General features: G+C 43.0%; 1 protein-coding gene across 2 annotated transcripts in view; it reads left to right on the top strand.

Annotated features, from left to right (window-relative positions):
* The first annotated feature begins 8,907 nt into the window (after window positions 1-8,907).
* Window positions 8,908-23,984, top strand: part of LOC144892229 (uncharacterized) — a 36,562-nt gene continuing 21,485 nt past the window's right edge. Inside the window, exons 1-4 of one of the 2 annotated variants that reach the window (XM_078777795.1) lie at window positions 8,908-9,197; window positions 9,344-9,400; window positions 9,510-9,566; window positions 9,729-9,836. In XM_078777795.1, coding sequence (XP_078633921.1) covers window positions 9,020-9,197; window positions 9,344-9,400; window positions 9,510-9,566; window positions 9,729-9,836 — 400 coding nt within the window. In that variant the 5' untranslated portion in view covers window positions 8,908-9,019. The remainder of the gene's footprint in view (window positions 9,198-9,343; window positions 9,401-9,509; window positions 9,567-9,728; window positions 9,837-23,984) is intronic. The other variant, XM_078777796.1, reaches the window with a different exon arrangement.

Below are 23,984 nucleotides of genomic sequence, written 5' to 3'. Positions count from 1 at the left end.
CAAGATGGCCGCCACCATGTATGTCTGATGCCATGTATGTCTGAACCTTGTGAGATGAATATCTTGAAAAACAAGCGACGTACCAACTTCTAATCTGGTGTGTGGGTGTATCTAGGCATAAGGAAGAACGCTATTGAAAATTGGGTCGCCACGTTAAAATCCAAGATGGCCGCCGCCATGTATGTCTGAACCTTGTGAGATGAATATCTTGAAAAATAAGCGAAGTACCAACTTCTAATTTGGTGTGTGGGTGTATCTCGGCATAAGGAAGAACGCTATTGTAAATTGGGTCGCCACGTCAAAATCCAAGATGGCCGCCACCATATATATGTCTGAACCTTTTGAGCGAAATATCTCGAAAAATAAGCGAAGTACCAACTTCTCATCTGGTGTGTGGGTGTATCTCGGCATAAGGAAGAACGCTATTGTAAATTGGGTCGCCACGTCAAAATCCAAGATGGCCGCCACCATATATATGTCTGAACCTTTTGAGCGAAATATCTCGAAAAATAAGCGAAGTACCAACTTCTCATCTGGTGTGTGGGTGTATCTAGGCATAAGGAAGAACGCTATTGTAAATTGGGTCGCCACGTCAAAATCCAAGATGGCCGCCACCATATTGTTGCGGATCTCTCTGTCGGCCCCTTTTCCCCTTATCAAGGGGGGATCAATCCCCTTGTCCGCGACTGACCGACGTGAGTCCTGGGGGTCCCAACGCTCCTCCCGGTCGGGAGCAGCCAGGGTATTTGGTCTACGAAAAGTCCCAAGGACCTGAGTGCCACTCCTGACCGCGAGCAGGGGAGGGACTCCCGCTCGAACCCCGGTTTTAGATGTTATAATTGCCGAGCGGTGTTAGCAACACGACGTTCGAGCCATTACCAAAGACTAAACCCGATCCTAAACGTTGGCCAAATCGTGCCACAGGTATTCAATGATGGAAAAGACAAGGACTAACGGATGTGAAGGAAAGAAGGCAAGGTAGGAAGAACAAATATAATTTATTACTAACTATTATGTACAAGACCAAAAGAACCAAGGAGAAGGAAAGATAAGAAAATAATTTACAGAAGGATGGAAGGACCAGAAGGACACAGTGCAATATTAACTTATACAAGCTTACTTATACCCAGGGACAAGACACACAAAACAAACTCACGTACACAAAAGGATGGAACGGCAGGAATGGTTTGGGACGGCAGAGGAGGGTCCAGGTAGATGGTGGCGTCGAGGTCCGGCTCCAAGCGCGCGCTCCAATCCACGCTTTGGGGTCGACGTGAAAACCCGGCAAACACAGCTCCGCTTCGCGTCTCACCGACCGGCAATAGGGCCTAGAGGGTCTCGGCCTATTGCCGCAATACAGGCACCCCCTCACGTCTCTCTCTTTCAGTCTTGCTGGATCACGCCTCTCGTTCGTGCCTTCTCACCGACCTTGTACCTTCTCTGTCCAACTCTCATGAACCTTCAAGCACCTCCCTCCACAGAACTCTCACTTCAGAACTCCTTCTGCAGAACTGCTCGTGGGGCTCCCTCACTCATCTCTGGTGGGGGCTCCCGGCAACGGGTTATATAGGCCACACCCTCTCAAGCCATACCCCTGAGCCTTGGTTGGTCGTTCGGGGCTCCACCCTTCATGATGAGGTGGGGTCCACGCCTTTCTTCTCCGAACCGACCGCGTGTTTAATGGAGGGCGAATGCAATTGGCAATCGAGGCTTTGGGAATGGGGGCTTTGGGAATGAAAGGGAATCTACCTTATTTGAATTCGGTGCAATGTAGTGTCAACTAATGGGAAACACAACCTTAAACTAATACACATACAACAACAACAACAACATGCATTTTAAAAGGCCATTTTCCCTGCTAGAGCGGGGGTTAGCCTTGCGGTCCCCATGACAATCTTCTCCATTTTGCCCTATTTTCTGCATCTCTCCTTGTTAACCCCCTTGCCCGCATTTCTTCTTCCACCATCTTTAGCCAAGTCTTTCTCGGTCTTCCCCGTCTTCTACTTCCTTCTACATTCATTTCCATCACTCTTCTCAACCAGTCACTTTCATCCTTCCTCAACACATGACCAAACCATCTCAACCTGTTCCTCTTCACAGCATCAATCACAGGCTCTATTCCCATCATCTTTCGCAATTCATCATTTGTCTTCCTCTCTCTCAACGATACTCCGCACATCCGTCGAACCATTCGCATTTCCACCCTTTCCAACCTTCGTTGCTGCTCTACGTTCATTACCCATGTCTCGCTCCCATAAATCATAACACTTCTCACACATGCAGCATACACCTTTCCCTTCAGCTTCAACGACACTCCCCTCATCATCAGCACGCCACTCAATTCCCGAAACTTCTTCCATGCACATCTCACTCGAGCAACCGTTGCCGAGTCTGATCCACCTTCTCCATTCAGCATGTCTCCGAGGTAGCAAAATGTTTTCACACCTTCCAGCTTCACACCGTCTCCAAGATCCAACTCAACATTTCCTCCATCTGCAGCTCCCTCTGTGCACACCTTACATTTGAATGTAGCTGCCACACTGGTTAATGACCCTCTCAGACCACTACATTTTTGATGAACCCACTCAGCGCACATTGTACACTGAATGGAGTTCACTCCAACACCCTTCCTACACACAGCACAGGGCCACTTCCCAGTTCTTTCCACCTCACCACATGCTTTACCACTTGCCATCACCTTCGTCTTTCCGATATTCACCTTCAGACCTTTTGTCTCCATACATTCCTTCCACGTGTTCATCTTTTCCTTCAGTCCATCCATACTTTCCGCAATCAACACCAGATCATCTGCATACAACAACTCCCACGGTAAACCCTCCTTTACGTTCTGAGCCAGCACCTCCATCACAGCTACAAATAGTAGTGGACTTAGTACCGAAACTAATACACATAATAAAGAAATAACTATTTAGAAGGGTATATGGTGGCCTGCGTGTATGTATATGGAGTAACTAAGAGGACGACCTTTGACCTTTACACACCAAACGGAGATATTTACAAGAATTCATTACACTCTGCAGAGGGTGATATTTCCAACAATTCTCAAATCCACAACAATATATGTGTCTGAACCTTGTGAGTGAAATATCTTGAAAAATAAGCAAAGTACCAACTTCTAATCTGGTGTTTGGGTGTATCTAGGCACAAGGAAGAACGCTGTTGAAAATTGGGTCGCCACGTCAAAATCCAAGATGGCCGCCGCCATGTATGTCTGAACCTTGTGAGCGGAATATCATATCATAGCATGTTTTCTGCGTCTTCCACTTTGTCAACTCACATCACTTCACCGACGGGGGACCTAGGTGTAACGCTTGTTGAGGCAATGTTTTTATTGGTGGATGCCCTTCCTGACGCCAACCCTTTTAGTTGCCTCTTGCGACATGCAGGTATACGGTCTATCTATTCTAAACCGGTGTACACCCGGAATGGAATACACAATCAACAAGGAAGAATGAAAAACAAATCCTCACCCAATACGGCCTGTAAGGACTCTTCTTCATCAGCCTGAGTTTCCATTGGTGTAACCCTGTCTCAGCATACAAGTACAGGTATCGTTTGGTCTTTGACATGTCTGCGGATAACTCGGCTTCCAACTCTTCTTTTGTCTTTCAGCACCAAGTCGATTGTCGGATTTCTTGTGTTCCTTGGTCACGGGGTGCGTTCCCTTCCAACAACCCATGTGTCCCCATCCATGTGTAACCCATACAAATCCCATGTCTCGCCAATGTGGGCTAACCCACAAAAATCCCATGTACAGCATATGTGGCCGAGCCCAGTTGGGACCATAGTGGAGGCTATTTACAAATCCAGTTGGGGCCCAGGTGCAGGACACACTTGGGACCCACAAGTTAGCCCACATTGGACCCGGCTGGGCTCCTTGGCCATGGCGTCTTGCAAATGGTGAAAAAGGTCCACTTCCTCTCACCATGCACAGAGTGGCAGTTCCTCGAAATGGCGTCGTCCCTGAGGGTAGTCTCCATGGAATATTTTTCACAACCTGGGTTATTGCCTCCATGGAATGGAGAACTTGGCAAAGAAGTTGGTTGTTTCTTATTCCTCTCATATGTAATGGAGGTCACCAGGTGAAGCAGACGGGTCGTGCTGTCATGAAGCTTTGTAACTCGTGTTGGTAACATCGGTGATGGACTGATGGTGCTGCCGAATGACTCAGCAAGGAGGGATTAATTGCATACCACAGAGAATCATCGATGTGAGGGTCCATGGGAAACACCTGTTCTTGGTCCACTTGCTGATGAACCAACTTCGCCATGCTTTCATCATGCTGGTGTGCAATGGTCGTTTGAAGGCCTGGGCCAGGCCTATGAGCCTCTTGACGCCTCGCATTGTCGTATACAGTACAATTGCCTGTCGCACTGTACAAATTCCTCGCCCTGTCGTATACGTATACAAATGACCCCCGAATGTACAGTGCAATTGAACACAAATAAAGCTGATTGGAAAATATAATTGGAAATCATTGTGAGATATTTATTTAATCTCGTATTAAAAAACTTGGATATTGGAAGAATTGGATGGAGGGAAAAGGCCACTAAATATGATTGGGGCAACAGGTGGACAATGCAATGAATGAACAGGAAAGAAGAGAAGAGCAAAACCAAGATGGGAATTTGCAGCTAAGAAGGAGGGAATTAAAAGGTGTTCATGGTGGTTAAAAATGTGCGGATCGTGATGAAAGAAGACATTCGATTTGCTGTGAACTGCTGGCTTGAAGCTGTGGGGGGGGGGGGGGGGGGGGGGAAGAGTGAGGTGGAACTGACTGAAGAAGGTGCTTCCACAGGGGAGAAGAAAGATGATGAAAAGAGTGGAGGTGAGTAGTCAGAAAAGAGGTGAGTAGTCATAAACTGATTCTTTTTGTTGGTTTTGCAAGGCAAACAAGGATTCTGTTGTTTGAGGGACGTGTACATCCTGCAGGGTCTTGGTGGGTTGGAGGGATGAAAAGCAGAGGGAGCAAGAAGAGAGGCGTGAGAAAAGAACAGGAGACAGACAGACTTTGGGACTTCTCTGGAGCTGCCATGATCTGTTTGGAGTGGTCTTTTAAAACCGACATGCACAATGAAAGGGAGCGGGGATGTTCTGTACGTGAACCTGTGAAGGTTTAATGACGCACCAATTCTTTTGCCACTGTGGCTCATCTTTAACCCACTGTGTGCTGGAGCTTCAACTTACTTCCGTACATATACCCTGTGATGTATTCTTCTTTGCTGAACTCCCTCAACACTTTGTTGGACCTCCATGTTGGACATTGTAGCCTACTCCACTTGTTATCTCGAGGGCTATATGAACGCTGCTCCTTGGTATTCCCTCATTGGCACCGTTTTTGATGATGTATGTGCCTTTTCAGGAAGGCAGTCGGCGTGTTGACTCGTGTGAATCCTCAGAGCTTATTTGTCCCTCCAACCACTCCTATCCATTAACCATGTCGTCCTTTTCAGCTTGCAGTTCCCCAATACATTATCTGTGTTGCAGCTTTGACAGCTGATTCGAGTTTTTCTCCAGGATTTGGTGATTCACCTTCTGAGGACTAATGAAACATGACCGCCTGTGTCGGCTTCGCCGTTTTTTGTGCACCCTCCGAACTTTGATCCTTTCAATGGAGCTCACCATTGACCTTTAACCCATTTATAAACCGCTTATCATGGTGGCAGAGCATAAGAATTGTGCACTTTCTTATACAAGTACCAAACATTTTCACAAGTGTTAAGAAATGTATTTCGAATTATTTTAGATATAGAGGCCACCAGGATGGTTCTCAAGTAGTATAAAAACAGGTGCATGGTCGCTGCTCTGGAGGTATCCCGTGTCATAGGCGAGTCCCTCATACGTATACCAATCAGAGCTGGGAATCTGGTCACATGACAGGGTGATGTGATTACGTCTGAGGTCATTACGGCGGTGCTGCAGCTGACTCTCCACACACCGCCTTTTTGATATACTAGGGCATGCCGGCATGCCCGTACTATATATATATCGAAAATTATATCCCCCCCCTCTATTTACATGACATGGTTTGGTCCAAAGCGAACGGCTTGCGAGTACGGTGACAATCCCCCCCCTCTATTTACATGAAATGGTTTGGTCCAAAGCGAACGGCTTGCGAGTACGGTGACAATCCCCCCCCCCCCTCTATTTACATGAAATGGTTTGGTCCAAAGCGAACGGCTTGCGAGTACGGTGACAATCCCCCCCCTCTATTTACATGAAATGGTTTGGTCCAAAGCGAACGGCTTGCGGAGTTTGGTAAAGAAATCGCCATAGCTCGGTAACTACTTGTCCGATTAATATGAAACCTTGAAAAGGCACATCCTCAGGTCCCCAGCAATATACCTGGCAAGTTTCAAGTATATCGGACCCGTGGTTGTCGAGAAACAGCGGTCACAGACAAACATACAAACATACAAACATACACACAGAGATTACTGGAATTATAGATAGATATGCCGTTCATGCCGAACATATTGGCGAACCTGTCATATATCACAATCGCCATGTTCTACCTTTACGTTTTTCATTCTGTGTGAAACACAAACAAACCGATTGTTAAAATGACCATCAAATATCTCTTCCAACAATACAGTATATATAGGCCTTAGGCGTTATGACTCACCTCCGCTTCGGACAAATTAAGCCCAGGTTTCTTAATACAATGGTATCGTTTCAGTCATATCGTTTTCGTAATAATAATAATATAGTAAATATAACCATAACACTTTAATCCCAATGTCGGGAATGGAAAGTTCATGGATTGAAGCGGTGTAATCGCGGAAGTAAGGAATTCACCTCGGTTTTAAAAAAATAATATAATTTTCGTAACAATAACGTAACGTTATTATTATAGTAAATCTAATCGTAACACTAATCCCTTTGTAGTGACTGCAACGTTACTGGAGGTTAAATTTATATCTTATATATACTGTATATATATTATTATGAATTTGGGTAGAGTGATATATAGAGTCAGATAGATCTGTATGGGTAGGTATTCGACTGTCGCAATAGGGAATCTACCTGTAATAAGTTATATGGTTAGCCGGATGTCGGTATAAGCTGTATTGGTGTCCCCGCCACATGGGGGTGGTGCGTGCTAAGTAGTACAGGGATTATGGATAAGATTCCTTTGTTCGTAGTCCCCTCTGTCACCAAACCTGTGTCCCTTATGGCAATACACATTCACATAGACATTAGATAGATCCCTTAGAGCACACATTAAATAATTCCCTCCCCTTACAATGACTGACCGGAAAGACAAGCAGGCAGCAGCTGCGCAGTACGCTATCATGGGCGACCAAGCATCGAGCAAGGCTGGGAGCCACGCCCAGGAGGACTGTTTATTGGCCAGGGGGAGGGGCGAGCAACACCACAGGGCGGGAAGCACTTGGCCAATGGGAGAGGGCACCAGCGCAGTCAGAACATTCGAGAGACGAGGCTCTGATTGGGAACGCGCCAGAATTGACGTCACACGCGAGGTGACAAAACGACTCGCTGGACGACATTTTCTCGCTTCGCGCTGGACCCCTTCGTGTTGGAGATCGCCATTCGCCCTCTTTTTGCCTCTGCGCTGGACCCATCGTGCTTGCTCTTTCTTTTTGCCTGGACCCTTCATGCTTCGCTCTTGGAGATCTCTTGGAGCTCTTAGCTGGTTTGTCGTGGTGCTCGGAGCGAGTGGGACCTCGTGTGCGGCAGACGGGCTGGGAGTGAGGCGTGCCACTGAGCAGACGAGGCCGGGGCCTACCTGGCGGCGTGCGCTCCGGGCCTAGCGGAGTGCGCGAGCAAGGCAGACGGAGGTTTCTTCGCGCCACTGGAGCCTAGACGATTCCGGACGACACACTGCAGACTACTGACAGATAAGGCCGCACCCCACAGAACATTACAGGACGGGACAGTTATTTTATGTAATTCATTCCTTTGTCTCGTATTTGGAAGTCGGTGTGCGGGATCCCGATTTCGGAAAATTATTTATCTTCCGTGGCGTTTCATTGTCTTGGGTTTGACATAAATCATTCTCTTTGTACATTTTACTTCCCGTGTTCGTTGAGTTACTTTCCCCTGCAGGATCGGAGCTGCCGTCTGATTACAGGTACGTGCTTCCGCTTCTTCCCCTTCATTCTTCCGCCCTGTGCTTGTAGTCAAACCCGTATTTGGTCGTTGCCTCAAGTAAGCCCGTTTGGTCATCCGCGAGCCCTGGTGTTAACCGAAGGGATCGCGCGACAATATTAAAGTAGCGGAGGTTTTGTGTCCGGCCGTCATGCTACGTCATTACGTATATGATGTCATTACGGCGTAAACACCCGCTCACTTCGAGTTCGGCAGGAAAGGTCATTCCTCTTTGGGTTATATAGATTACAGTATCTCTATGATCCGATCTCAAGAACATTGGGTGTGTGTTCATTTACCATGTTTCTTGTGGAGAGATCGCCAAGTGGTTTAAGCATTCGAGCAAGCACTCCATTCAAAACCCTGAAGGAACGGCTGGCTTGGCAAGCGCTAGCTAGCTGCTTGGTAAATGAGCACACCCCCAACCCTTGTGGGGTATATAGATCCTCCAAATTTATTTGTTTAATGTTATAAACAGCATCAGCGACTGTTTAAAAAGCTAATCATGTGTGTTTGTGGTTTATAATATTTTAGAAGCCCGGCTACGCCGCTGTTAGACTTTTGGTCTTGTTTTAAGGTGTTTAACTTTTCCCGTAATTAAGGAATAAATGAGATGTCGGTGCAGGATCTCATTGTCGGTGTATATTTGAGCTGGGCTTGTACATCCTCCCTCCTTTCTTTTCACCTCTTGCTCTGTGAAAGTAAAACAAGAATTGTTGACATCGGATGTGTTCATTTTGGGAATGACATGTGTATAACAATAACAACAATAGTTCACCTGAATTATTTTCATATCCACTGGTAGTTTAATTTATTTTTGTTGTTGTGAAGAGACGAACGTTAACCGAGGGGATCAGTATTCAGTTGTGTAACCCTGTGGTGATTGATGGTCATGGATCGAGATCCCCCGATCTGCACCCACGATCCCAACTCCTCGGACTCCAAGTCGGTCTCTGATGGAGGGGACACAGGGGGTCCGAGAGGGGTCCATGGGATCTGCGGGTTCAGGATCCTGGACGTTCAGAAGCTTCGTGATGGAGGGGACGGGACGGACCAGGAACCAGGTACGGGGTTCTCTCATGATGGAGAAACCACGTGGATAAATATGGAGGAAAGAAAATAAAGGAAGAGTTTAAAACTACAGTAGTTTGTTTTAAATTAACAACTCCGAGGTTGATGTTTGTTTAAAACAGGTTTTGTTTCTCTGCAGATCCTATAGTGGTGGTGAAGGTGGAACCTGAACCTACAGGTGGTTTCCCCTCACCAGGTAAGAACCCATAATAACATTGTACAAGTTGAAGATGACGATACTGGATGATGGAAATGGCGGGATCGGGTGTTGAGTTTGGTTTCAGACTCGATTTATCTTGTTGTAGATTTAAATGAGGAGGTGAAGGTGAAACTTGAACTTGGGGAGAATTGTTCTTCACAAGGCAAGTCCAGAACGACGTTTAAACATTTATTCGTCGAATTTAAAATGAGTTTTCAATTTATTATTTATTATTTTATAAAAGAGAAAACGATTTAAATTCCCACAAGATGTACTCGGTATTTAAAATCCTCCACGGCCGTGACGTCATTCCATTTCCCCTCAGATGAAACGGGTCGAGTGATACCCCGAGGTTTCCATGGTAACGTTCCTCAGATGTTGAACATCACTCATGTGAAGGAAGAACCGTGTGAAGATTCCTTCATAACAGAAGGTGAGCAATGAATGTAACTCCGAATCATTCCCAAGTGTTTTTAACCGAATGTTTTATTACACACTCCCTTTGTTGAAGTAATTTTGTCTGAAACGCCGTAGAAGTGCAAAACCTCGTTTCCTCCCTCGTAAAGGATAGGTATTTATTTCCTTTGGGTCCATTTGTCTGTCTGTCCAATTATTACCAACAATTATTTTTGAGGTCAACATTGGCCAAAAGGTCACCAACTTAGGTGAAGTTTCTAAAATCCTCAATTAACATCCAATTGACTTGAAATTTGAACAGGATGTATATATCAGGTCACTTAATGCAACCACCAATTATTTTTGACGTCCAAAGGTGAAAAGGTCAACCCCAAAATCGTCAATTTTCATGTGATTGACTTGAAATTTGAAGAGTATTTCCTTGACATATTTCTTGTTTTTTTGTCTGTTCCTCTGCACACAATGTGCTGACGTAGGCCACAAACATGAGCTGTTCGTAGCCACTACTATAGTAGTAGTACACGTTCTAGTTTTAAACGATGAAGCCACTTCAATGTTTGGCTTGTCCTTCCTTCCATCCGTCCTTAAGAAAATAAGGAGAAGAGCCTTTCTAATCCACTGTGTTTAATTCTAAACTCCAAAGGGTTAAAAGTGTAATTCTAGAGGGTTCTAAAGGGTAATTCTAATGTGTTATCTTGCTATAATTCACCAAATGTCCGTCCGTCTGTTCGTAGGTACCGTAAAACCTGCTGAACCGATCGCAAAGATATTTTGGGTGGGTAATACTGGGACCCCTGGGAGTAAAATAGGGTATTTAGTTTTTCCAATTTCAGCTTTTGTCTCCAGCATTCTCAGGTTTGGACTTCCGCCTAACATTCGCGTTCGCATAACGTCCATTGTTCTCATTGTGACGACGCACAAACGGCTGCACCCGGGAAAGCAACATGTCACCATCGATCGCGAACAGATCGCTGTCTCCATCGATCGCGAACAGATCGCTGTCTCCATCGATCTTGCCAAGGCTGTAACAGCTATCGGCTCAAAATCCTTTTAACTGTTGATTTGGTACAGCTACACGTATCGGGAATTTGGTACACGTATCGGGAGTACATACGACATAGCGATTGTGAACACGATTATCGATCACGATTCTCGATCACGATCATCACGATCATCATGTATCGATCACGATTTGAAACACGATGGAATAATATTTACCGATATGAACAGTGATGTGGCTTTTATTGAAATTCTAAAGATATTGTTTAGATTTTGATGATTTGCGTGTGATATGATTCAACGGATGTTCATATGAATCGTTTAAAATAAAAAAAACTCTTCAATTTCTGATATTTTGCCATCGCCATATGCAGATTCGCCACGGTCCCACGATCGATGTTTCTATACGTGAACGTACCCGTTTGTTTGCGAACGGGTACGTTTTTCATGGAAGTCCTTCGCGAACTTGCTGTCCATGTCTGACGTGCGACTGAAGGTGCAACAGGAATGTGGAATTTATTGGTTTCATGCTTTAGCATTCGCCGTATCTGCATTGCCTGCTTCCTTCTGGCCTCCCACCCGTGCGTAGCATGGGTATCTCCCGAGTAAAGGGTAATTCTAATGTGTTATAAAGGGTAATTCTAATGTGTTATAAAGGGTAATTCTAATGTGTTATAAAGGGTAATTCTAATGTGTTATAAAGGGTAATTCTAATGTGTTAAAAGGGTAATTCTAATGTGTTATAAAAGGTAATTCTAATGTGTCATAAAGGGTAATTCTAATGTGTCATAAAGGGTAATTTGAATGTGCTATAAAGGGTAATTCCATTGTGTCATAAAGGGTAATTTTAATGTGTTCTAAAGGGTAATTCTAATGTGTTATAAAGGGTAATTCTAATGTGTCATAAAGGGTAATTCAAATGTCTTCTAAAGGGTAATTCTAATGTGTCATAAAGGGTAATTTTAATGTGTTCTAAAGGGTAATTATATTGTGTTCTAAAGGGTAATTCGAATGTTTCCTCAAGGGTAATTCTAATGTATTCTGAAGGGTAATTCTAATGAGTTCTAAAGGGTAATTTGAATGTGCTATAAAGGGTAATTCTAGTGTGTTCTAAAGGGTAATTCTAATGGGTTCTAAAGGGTAATTATATATTTATTTAATTCTAATGTGTTCTATGGGGTAATTTGAATGGGTTATTCAGGGTTATAATGAGTACGTCTATAAAGTATGTACAATTATAATGTGAGTACGTCTATGAAGGATGTACAATTATCATGCGAGTACGTCTATAAAGTATGTACAATTATAATGTGAGTACGTCTATGAAGGGTGTACAATTAGAATGTGAGTATGTCTATAAAGTATATACAATTAGAATTGGGGTTTTTTTTTGTTTTTTTTTGTTTACAGAATCGAGGCTCGTGAAAGAGCTAACATTTATCACACAAACAAATCAAACAGACAAACAAACAAAGTATATAAAAAGGGGAGCGGTAGACAAGATGGGGAGAGAAGGGGAAGCGCATAAACACAACATTTGAGAGCAGGGACATCGGAAATGTGTGGGAGGGAGAGGGCTTGGGGGGAGGCGGCGTGGGAAGGGGGGGGGGGGGGAGGGGGGGGTGGGAGAAGTATGAACACAAGGACACCAAGGACGTCCAGGAAAGAAGTTGGTATTTCAAAAAAGTGGATTTGGGGTGAAATTAGCGGGGGTAGAAAAGATCAAGGTTTTGGATGGGGGAAGATAAGAGATGGTGGTGAACAGCTGTTTTAAAGACCTGGATGGAGGAGTGGGATTGAAGAGAGTGAGGGAGTTTGTTCCAGAGGTGGGAGTAAAGAGGAATGAAGGAGTGAAGGTGAGCAGAGAGTCTTGATTTTGGCAGTTTAACCATAAGAGGGTTGCAGGCAGATCTTGTGCGACCTGTAGAAATATTTGGGGGACAGAGCCCAGAGAGAGCTGGGGGAGCAAGGCCGGAGACTGGCTTTGGAGGCCAGATTTGAAATGTGGTTTTCCCAGGAAAGATCATGGCAGATAGTGAGACCCAAAAGCTTGAGTGACAGAACTTCTTGGAGAGGATTATTCAGAAAGTGGATGGGAGGGTTGTCCAGTCGGTCTTTTCGGAGAGACATCGTAAGAGTGTGAGATTTTTCAGGATGGAAAGACATGTTCCACTTGTTTGCCCAGTCTGTGATTTTGTCCAGGTCTGCAGAGAGTGAGGAGTCTGCAGACTGCCGATCTGAGGGATGAGGAATGGAGCGGCAGAGAGTGGAGTCATCAGCAAAGAGATAGAGAAGATTTTCAAGAGAGTCGGAGAGATCATTGATGAAGACCAGAAAAAGCACAGGGCCCAGAACACTGCCTTGGGGAACTCCAGCCTGAACAGGAAGAGGAGATGAGAGAAACCCATTCAGGGCCACACGTTGACTACGACTAGAGAGGAAGTACACCAGACATGCGTGGAGATTTCCATGGATACCAAAGGAGGAGAGTTTGGTGAGCAGAGCGGGGTGCCAGACCGTATTGAAGGCACATGATATGTCAAGGGAGACAGCTCTAATTTCCTGTTTGGCATTGAGGACCTCCATCCATCGTTGAGACAGCAGAAGCAGCATGTCCAGAGTAGAGTGACCTGGTCTGAAACCAAATTGATGATCAGAGATCAAGCCATTGGAGAAGTGGAAAGATTTCATATCCGAAGCAATGATGGATTCCATGTCTTTGCTGATAATTGGGAGAAGGCTGATTGGTCTGTAGTTGCTAGGATCTGTTTTTGCACATTTTTTGTGTAAAGCGGTAATGTTTGCTGATTTCCAAGCAGATGGCAGATGACCTTGAGCAAAAGAGAGGGTGAAGAGAACAGAGAGAGGGAGTGAAAGAGCGGAAGAACAGGATTTTAGGACCCGTGGGCTGATGCCGTCAGGTCCAGTTGCAGAATCAGAGGCGAGGGTTGACAGAAACTTTTCCACCTTGTCAGGAGGAAAGGACACAGAGTCCAGGAGCAGCTGGGTACGACTGGGTACGGTGGGTACAGAGAGGGATGGGTTTGGGACACAAGATTTAGAGGCAAACACAGAGTTGAGGCATTCAGCTTTTTCACGTGCGGAGTCAGCTGTGTAGCCGTTTGAGGTTACGGAGGGGATGGAGGGGGAACAAACACCAGAAACAGATTTGACCAGACGCCACCAGGATTTGGAAGAGGGAGACAGATAAGAGAGTTCGATCTTGAGAACGGAGAGATATTGTTTCCTGGCTCTCCTGAGTTGTTTCGGGCTTTGTGAAAGGAAATGAGTTTTCCTTCCGTTGGATTTGCTTTCCAGGAGACGAAGGCAAGTTGTTTCTGGGCAACAGCCTCGCCACAAGATTCCGTGTACCATGGACGGGAGGAAGAGTATGACAACTGAAGACGAGATGGGATAAATCTGTGCATGAGAGAGAGCAATTTACTTTGGAAGAATTCCCAGGATGAGTTGATGTCAGAGGCGGTGGAGATGGGAGACCAGTCCAGATGATTGATGGCTGCTTGAAGACCGTGCCAGTTGGCCTGAGTGAAATGCCAGAATCGTTGACGCTGAGGAGGCTCTCTGAGAATGGTCAGAGATGTCCACTTTAACAAGCACATGATCAGATGAGCCGATTGGAGCAGAAGAAGAGCAGCAGACATTTTCAGGGAAGTTAGTCATAACCAAGGCCAGAAGAGAAGATGCTCCATTGACTGAGATCCGGGTCGGGAAATTGACAGATTGTGTCAGTCCCAGTGAGTTCGTCTATAAAGTATCTACAATTAGAATGTGAATACATCTATAAAGTATATACAATTAGAATGTGAGTCTGTCGATAAAGTATGTACAATTAGAATGTGAGTGCGTCTATAATGTATATACAATTAGAATGTGAGTACGTCGATAAAGTATGTACAATTAGAATGTGAGTCCGTCGATAAAGTATGTCCAATTAGAATGAGTACGTCTATAAAGTATGTTCAAATACAATGTGAGTACGTCTATAAAGTATGGACAATTAGAATGTGAGTATGTCTATAAAGTATGTACAATTAGAGTGCGAGTATGTCTATAAAACCACACAAAAAGTGTGGGCGAGTGTATGCTGTCTTTGCTCATACTAGTTTATGTTCGGGAGCTCTTTCTATTTATCGGTGCAGACACGTGAGAAATTTTTAAAAAAGATAAAAAAAGAAGTTTTATTTCATGTTGTTGGATTTTTAATGAGAATTTCAAATGCATGCTTTTATATTTTGCTTTAATTTTTTTTCTCTTTCCTTTTATATTGTAATAAATCCGGGTCTTTATTGGGCACTGAATTTCCGAGAAGTGTTTAGTGCTAAATTTGTAGGCCTGATACTTTATAAAGAACGAGGCACAACCTGCCAGGCTGAACCTTCCTCCGCAGTTCTTAGCCTGATGCCATGGCGATTGATAAATAAAACAAACAAACAAAAAAAAAACTTCAAAAGCATCGGAACATGCAAAGCCCGTCCGCATCCATTTGTATTCAGATGTCTTCTTATTCCATAAGCTAAACATGATGAAAACATCGTTAATTTGTTCTGATACGTTTTACATTTTTGAATATCAGAAGGGTTTGGGTGGCGTAGTATACTATTTTTGTATGGAATGTTCATCGTCTTTAATGGTGTAACACTGTGCACTCGCTTTGATTTTTCCGCCATTTGCCCAAATCGTTCGTAAGGTGGATTCTGCAAGTCCAAGTGCTCGGCCAATGTCCACTGCTCGTTCACCTTTCTCATATCGCTCGATAAATTTTCATTTTACTTTGACTGAAATAGCTTTCATTTGTTTTTAGGCACAGAAGTAGTAGTTTCACTTATTAATCCCACAACAGTTATTGTGGCGAATGATGTACAATATATTATGTGATAAATTTAGTGGATATTTTGAGGCAAGCACACACCAAGATGGCTGACAATTAACTGGAGGCTGAATGTTGATTTGTGTTGGGTATTGATCCACACATGCCCAGCATCCCACGACTCATCTCGGACTGGTTCAGTCGGCAAAGAGCGATTGCCGGATGATTGCTGGCATCCTTGTAATAACAAAAATGTACGCAGTATCTGAAAAATGGTCCTAAATCCATCAGCTGCTTAATGTGAGCAACGAAAGCGCATTATGCCAGGAATTACTTTCCTGCAAAGAATGATAAAACATCAGATACTTTTTCAAAATAATATCAAGTGTTTCTGTCTGTGCTTTTTTTTTGCATTGCAGAGGCACAGGTGGATCATCCCATCAATGTGTGTTCAAGTTGGTCTCGTTCTTTTTCAAGCAACACTATTTTGAAAAGTAACATGGACAGGAGTAGGGAAACCTTCCTTGTTTTGAAGAATATTGAATTGATTCACACTGGAGAGAAAGCACAGAAAAGTGCTGTTTTTGAAAAAGCCTTCACTACTTCATCTGCTTTGAAGAAGGATGAGACCACTCACAATGATGAAAAGCTGTACAAGTGTTTTCTTTGTGAAAAATCCTTCACAAATTTGTGTTCTCTAAAAACACACAAGCTCGACCACAATCTTCACAAGCCACACAAGTGTTCCTTTTGTGAAAAAGCCTTCACAAGTTGTTCTTATGTAAAGATACATGAGATGATTCACACTGGAAATCAGCCATACAATTGCACTTTTTGTAAAAAAGCATTCCGAACTTCAATTGACCAAATTGTACATGAGAGAGTCCATACAGGTGAAAAGCCATACAAGTGTGCTGTTTGTACGAAAGCTTTCACAACTTCGGGTGCATTAAAGAGACATGAAATGAGTCACTTGACAGAAAATCCATACCAATGTTCAGGTTGTAAAAAATCCTTTCGAAGTTCATACGATCTGAATATGCATATGATGGTTCACACCGGTGAAAGACCACACAAGTGTTCTGTTTGTGAACGAGCCTTCAGATACTCATCTCAACGAAATGTGCACGAGAGTAAACACATGACTGTTGAAAAGCCACACAAATGTTCGTTTTGTAAAAAATCCTTTACATATTCATCGTACCTCAAGAAACACGAGATGATTCACAGGGGAGAAAAGCCTCACAAATGTTCTGTTTGTCAAAAATCCTATGTAGTCTCATCCGAACTAAAGAGACATGAAATTATTCACAGCAGAGAAAATCCGCACAAATGTTCATTTTGCAAAAAATCCTTTACATGTTCATCTTACCGCAAAAAACACGAGATGATTCACAGGGGAGAAAGGCCACACAAATGTTATGTTTGTCAAAAATCCTTCATAGCCTCATATGATCTAAAGAAACATGAGATCACTCACAGTGGAGAAAAGGCACACAAATGTTCATTTTGTCAAAAGTCCTTCACCTGTTCATCTTACCTCAAGAAACATGAGATGATTCACAGCGGGGAAAAGCCGCATAAATGTTCTATTTGTCAAAAATCCTTCATGAGTTCATCTTACTTCAAGCAACATGAGATAATGCATAGCATGGAAAATCCACACAAATGTTCAGTTTGTAAAAAATCCTTCATGAGTTCATCTTACTTCAAACAACATGAGATAATGCATAGCATGGAAAATCCACACAAATGTTCAGTTTGTAAAAAATACTTTCGAAGTGCATACGATCTCAATATTCATTTGATTGTTCACACCGGTGAAAGACCACACAAGTGTTCTGTTTGTGAACGAACCTTCAAATATTCGTCTCAACGAAATGAACACGAGAGTAAACACATGAGTATGGAAAAACCACATAAATGTTCGGATTGTAAAAAATCCTTTACATATTCATCGTACCTCAAGAAACACGAGATGATTCACAGGGGAGAAAAGCCGCACAAATGTTCTGTTTGTCAAAAATCCTTTATAAGCTTATGCAATCTAAAGAGACATGAAATTATTCACAGTGGTGAAACCCCACACAAATGCTCGTTTTGTAAAAAATCCTTCACTTCTTCCTATTCCCGCAAGAAACACGAGATGATTCACAGCGGGGAAAAGCCGCACAAATGTTCTGTTTGTCAAAAATCCTTCATACAATCATCCGATCTAAAGAGACATGAAATTATTCACAGCTGATAAAACCTGCACAAATACTCATTTCGTAAAAACAACCTTTACATGTTCATCTTGCCTCAAAAAACATGAGATGATGCACAGCGGGGAAGAGCGGCACAAATATTCTGTTTGTTGAAAATCCTTCACGAGTACATCTTACTTCAAGAAACATGAGATAATGCATCACGTGGAAAAGCTACACATATGTTGTGTTTGTAATCAAGGTTTCACAACTTTGTATTACTTAAAAATACATGAGTTTAATCACATTGGGTAATCATCACCTCAAATGTACAAATAAACCACAGAAGATTAAAGACAAAGGACTAGGCTGGCAAGCCAGACACCAACCATCTGTAGACCAGTGGTAAATAACCCCAGAATATATAAATGAACACAAATAAAGTTTATTGGAATAGATAATTGGACATCACTTTGAGCTATTTATTATCTCTCCCACCAAAGGTGTACAGAAGTTGTGTTTTCACCCCGTCTCTTTGTTTATTTGTCTGTTTGTCTGTCTGTCTGTGAGAAGGATATCACAAAAAGTTGTGGACAGATTTGGACGAAATTTGGTGGACAGGTTGGATATGCGACAAGGATGAAACTATTATATTTTCATGAAGATCTGGATACTATCATTTTTTAAAAAGTGATTCTTCCCCATTAAGTGATAAGGCCACAAATGATATATCACATGACAACTCAAACAGTTATGGATGGACTTAGACTATGGATGGATGGATCGACTTAGACAAACTTTGGTGGAAACGGTGTGTGTGTGACAAGGACGAAATTATTTGATGTTGGTAAAGATCCATATCTGGATGCTGATCCGATAATTTTCTAATTAAAAAAGGAAAGAACTAGAACAACACTCTTCGATGTCACGACATCGACTGATATGCCTCCGCCCACATTGTTACATCGTTGTAATACTTGTACCAAGTTTGATTTACATCTGATTTAAATCCATTCAGCTGTTCTCAAGTTATCAAATTTTTACCTGACATGACCTCTGACCTTTCACCTCTTGACCCCAAAATTTAATCAGTTCATTCTTACATCATTATACATACCTGCACAAAGTTTGACTAGGATCCCTTCAGCCATTCTCAAGTTATCGCAGTAATGAAAACCTATCACAGACAGACAGTCAGACGGACAACCTGAAAATAAACTGAACATCAAAAGAAACTTATCACTTTCATTTTTTGAAATGTGCAGCTTTACAAACACGTTTCTTCAATTGTAATGGCTGATTATGTAACGGGAACTTCACTTCAATCACTTGGTTGATCAACAATGGCATGCTTGAGTGGTTCTGTATAGGGATCTTTCCCTTTAATTAATGACCCTCATAATGAAATCCTTCAGTTCTTGTGGTTAGACATTCATTCACTGCTGTCTATAGTCACTCTAGACTCTAGAGGCTTCTGACAGGGAAAACAACAAGAAATTCAGATGCCACGCCTGACATCTGAACAACGTTTAAGGGCAATTGGAATGCTTGAGGCTGGTGTAAGCCAGCGAACAATTGCCCAACGTCTTGGTTGCTCACAGCCTGCAATTTCCAACCTGGCCTGGCGTTGCGGTGAAACTGGAACTGTGAATTATGGTCCACGAAGAGGAAGTCCACGGGTAATCACCCCAAACCAAGACCGCTGGAATGTGCTGCAGCATCTTCGTGATCGTTTCCGCCCTGCGACGCAAACAGCTGCAGTGACAAAAGGTCGCCACAACAACCGCATCAGTGTCTCTACTGTGCGGAGGCGCTTGAGAAGTCGGGGCCTGGTGGTAAGATGTCCCCGCAGAGGTCCAGTGTTAAACGCAGTGCATCGGCGGAACAGACTAAGATGGTGTCTGCAGCATCGCCGCTGGACACAGCAACAGTGGAGTGCAGTCTTGTTCAGCGATGAGTCCAGATTTTGCCTCCATGCTGCTGATGGGCATCAACAGGTATGGCGCAGAGGTGGGGAAAGGTATGCATCATGCTGTATTTGCCAGATCAATCATTGGGGAGGACCCAGTGTGATGGTGTGGGCTGGCGTTTTCACCCGTTTCAGGACACCACTGGTCATCATAGAAGGCAATCTCACTAGTCAGCGTTATGTCAATGAAGTTTTGAGACCTCACCTGCTGCCATTTCTCCAGGCTCATCCTGTCATCACAGTTTTCCAGCAGGACAACGCTCGACCCCATGCTGCTCACCTGACCACCAACTTCCTCCAGGAACAGGGTGTTGAAGTGATGCCTTGGATGCCTTATTCCCCTGACCTCAATCCCATTGAGCATTTATGGGATGAGCTTGGTCGACGTCTTGCATCGAGGATATCAACGGCTGTCAATCGGCAAATGCTCATTCAAGGCCTGTTGAAGGAGTGGGACAGACTTCCCCAGGACCGCATCAGATGCCTGGTACAGAGCATGCGTCGGAGGTGTACAGCCTGCATCACAGCTCAGGGAGGACTCACACAATATTGAGGATTGCTGTCATTCTGTTCTTGACTGTTAGGAGTGTTGTGTCCATTCCTGTGTCATTTTGTTTTGACTGTATTCAGGTGCGTGCCTTTGTGTTGCAGTGCTGTGACTTTTGTTGTGACCACCCCTTGTGATGTTCATGCTTTTTGGTTTTTGTGATTGAGGCAACCGCTTGTTTATTGACGTGTTTAGTAAAGATAGCTGAACTTTACCTCTGTGTTCAAATATTTTTCATTTTTGCATGGAGGATTTCAATGAGTGTCTTTCTAAAGATATTTGAAAAGTTTATTTTGATGTTGAGTATATAATGGCTCCGGCGACTTTGTCGGTATAGGCATAAAATTTTTCACCAATCAGATATGGGGCCAAAAACGGTATATAGCACTGTTTCAAAACATGGATGGATTATGACAAAACTTGGTGGATGATTTGGGTAGGCGACAAGAACAAGAACAAATTAGATTTTGTTTCAGGTCCATGTGCAGATCGGGCCTTGTGCTTCCCTGTGAGAGAGGTAAATGGTCAATGTGAAACTGTGCCTGACAGATGATATTCAGCCTGTTGGGGAGTTTCTCAAGTCAGCTTTGATATTTTATCTGCCCAAGAATGATCGTTGGTGTTTGTAAGACACATAATTTTAAAGAGACTGAACCTTGTTCCAATGGTTTATCATAATGGTAGATTGAGGTCACATGGAGAACAATCCCTTTTGGAGAAGCAATTTTGATTGTGAGTTGTTCCTGGATTGAACGACATGTTCCAGGTGTCAGACTAGTATTTGTTTCTTTCCTCATCTGCAGAGATGGAAGCATCCGGTGTTACTGATACTGCACAAAGCGAAAAGTGGGGTTAAGCAATTGGTTTACTTTGTCTGTCTGTGTGTATGTCTACCTACAAACATCAGTTTATGATTGAGGAGCAACTTAATTTCAATTGATTGTTATATTTTGAACACTAATCAGAACATGAATCGGTAAACAAACCTGTAGTTCAGCAGTACTTTGGCTCTAAATTTGTTGCGATCGTGCATGTGCAGAGAGGAGTGAGCTAAAAAAAAATAAAAAAAATTAGGCTGTCTGTCAATCAAACAAAATTGAAAATCATTCCAAAGTCGAATCTTACTGTTTTTAAGGACGTCATAAAGGACACAAACAGCAGGCACAACAAACTAATGAAATGTCTTGATACGGTGGCGTATAAGACGTTGCATCAACGGCGGTAAACTTCCGATGAAAGTTTTTTCCCCTACACCTTTAAAATCATTTATTTCCATTGAACACTGTAGAATGCAAATCGCTTTGCTGGCACTTTCAAAAAGCATCCGTTTCGCAGTACTTGGACAAAATATTGTGGTATTTTACGTCATCTCGACCAATCAAATTTACCAATCAAACAAAAGCATTTCCTTTTCTCACGATTGCGTGGGGTAAGGCATTCCATGAACGCTCTGAATTTTTTTCTAATGGTAGTGTTTTTGGGGAGGTTGATATCTGGTGTTGGAGTCCGGATGTCAAATGGCATTTTGAGGGCTCGGTGTGCATTGCTGTCCATCAGATGTTTTTTTTGCATTTTTGGTATGTTCAAAGCCTCAATGTTTCACCAAACCTTTATCTATCTATAATTCCAGTAATCTCTGTATGTGTGTCTGTGTGTCTGTGTGTCTGTGACCGCTGTTTCTCGACAACCACGGGTCCGATATACTTGAAACTTGCCAGGTATATTGCTGGGGACCCGAGGATGTGCCTTTTCAAGGTTTCATATTAATCGGACAAGTAGTTACCGAGTTATGGCGATTTAGCCGTTCGCTGTTCGCTTTGGCTTTGCGAATGGACCAAACCATTTCATGTAAATAGAGGGGGGGGGTTCTGTGGTCGTTGCGAATGGACCAAACCATTTCATGTAAATAGAGGGGGGGGGGTTCTGTGGTCGTTACTGCCACGTGGTTTCAAAGTTTTTTTTTGTTGTTGTTTGCACGCATGTTTTTTTGCATGCACGTACGGGCACCCACGTACGGGCACGTCCTAGTTATGATAATACAGAGAAGGGTTTCGGGAACTGAGTGGCGTGCTGACGAGGAGGGGAGTGTCGTTGAAGCTGAAGGGAAAGGTGTATGCTGCATGTGTGAGAAGTGTTATGATTTATGGGAGCGAGACATGGGTAATGAACGTAGAGCAGCAACGAAGGCTGGAAAGGGTGGAAATGCGAATGGTTCGGTGGATGTGTGGAGTATCATTGAGAGAGAGGAAGCCAAATGATGAATTGCGAAAGATGATGGGAATAGAGCCTGTGATGGATGCTGTGAAGAGAAACAGTTTGAGATGGTTTGGTCATGTGTTGAGGAAGGACGAAAGTGACTGGTTGAGAAGAGTGATGGAAATGAATGTGGAAGGAAGTAGAGGACGGGGAAGACCGAGAAAGACTTGGCTAAAGATGTTCGAAGAAGAAATGCGGGCAAGGGGGTTAACAAGGGGAGATGCAGAAAATAGGGCAAAATGGAGAACATTGTCATGGGGACCGCAAGGCTAACCCCCGCTCTTGCAGGGAAAATGGCCTTTTAAAATGCCTGTTGTTGTTGTAGAGAAGGCAAATTAATAATTTTGTCCAAAGTTCAAATGTCAGCACACATAAAATCATCAATTTTCATCCAATTGACCTGAAATTTCAATTCACCATTTGAGTTTTGTCATCAAATCTTCAACAAAGCATTATTATAATCATATGGAGAAGGCAAATTCATAATTTTCTCAAAAGGTTAAAGGTCAATGTCACATAAAATCATCAATTTTCATCCAATTGACCTGAAATTTAAATTTACCATTTGAGTTTTGTCATCAAATTTTCAACAAAGCTTTATTATGAGAATATGAAGAAGGCAAATTAATAATTTGGTCAAAAGTTCAAAGGTCAGCGTCACATAAAATCGTCAACTTTCATCCGATTGACTGGAAATTTTAAAGAATTTGCATATTGGGTCACTGAATGAGTTCACCAATCAAAAGCAGCAAGCCGATTGTCTTTTGTTTTTTTTAGATCAAAGGTACAAAGGTCAAGGTTGCATAAAATCACCAATTTTCAACAGATTGACCTGAAATTTCAGGAATTTGCATATCGGGTCACTGAATTGGTTCACCAAACAAAAGGGAGGAGTCTTGTTTTTTTTTAATATCAAAAGGTCAAGGTTGCATGAAATCATCAATTTTTGTCCAATTGACCTGAAATTTAAAGAACTTGCATTTTGGGTCACAGAATTGGTTCACCAATCAAAAGTTAAGGGCTAATTTTTTTTTTTTTCGATCTAAAGGTCAAAGGTGCTGTTTGTGCTCAAAGGTGCTGTCAAAATCATCAATTTTCATTTTGTATTTTTTAAAAACTGTTTTCGCTATTTTGAGCTTGAAGAAGAAGAATACGGCTGAATACAAACAGATTGGACGGGCGTTTGCATTTTCACATGCTTTCTTGTTTTTATTATAGTAATACTTGGCGAGTTTGAGGGGATAATGTCTGACCAACAGTCATAAAAAGGTTGCGCTATACTGTCTGGTTGAGTGACCTTTTGATGCAACTATGGTTGTGGACCCATCTGGGAGAGCTTCAGGGCTTAAGGATCAACCTCTGTGATATGATGAAGGGAG

The sequence above is a fragment of the Myxine glutinosa genome, chromosome 5 (genome assembly GCF_964187855.1).
Source record: "Myxine glutinosa chromosome 5, kmMyxGlut1.1, whole genome shotgun sequence".
Lineage (NCBI taxonomy): Eukaryota > Metazoa > Chordata > Myxini > Myxiniformes > Myxinidae > Myxine > Myxine glutinosa.
This window is presented reverse-complemented; position numbering and strand designations above follow the sequence as displayed.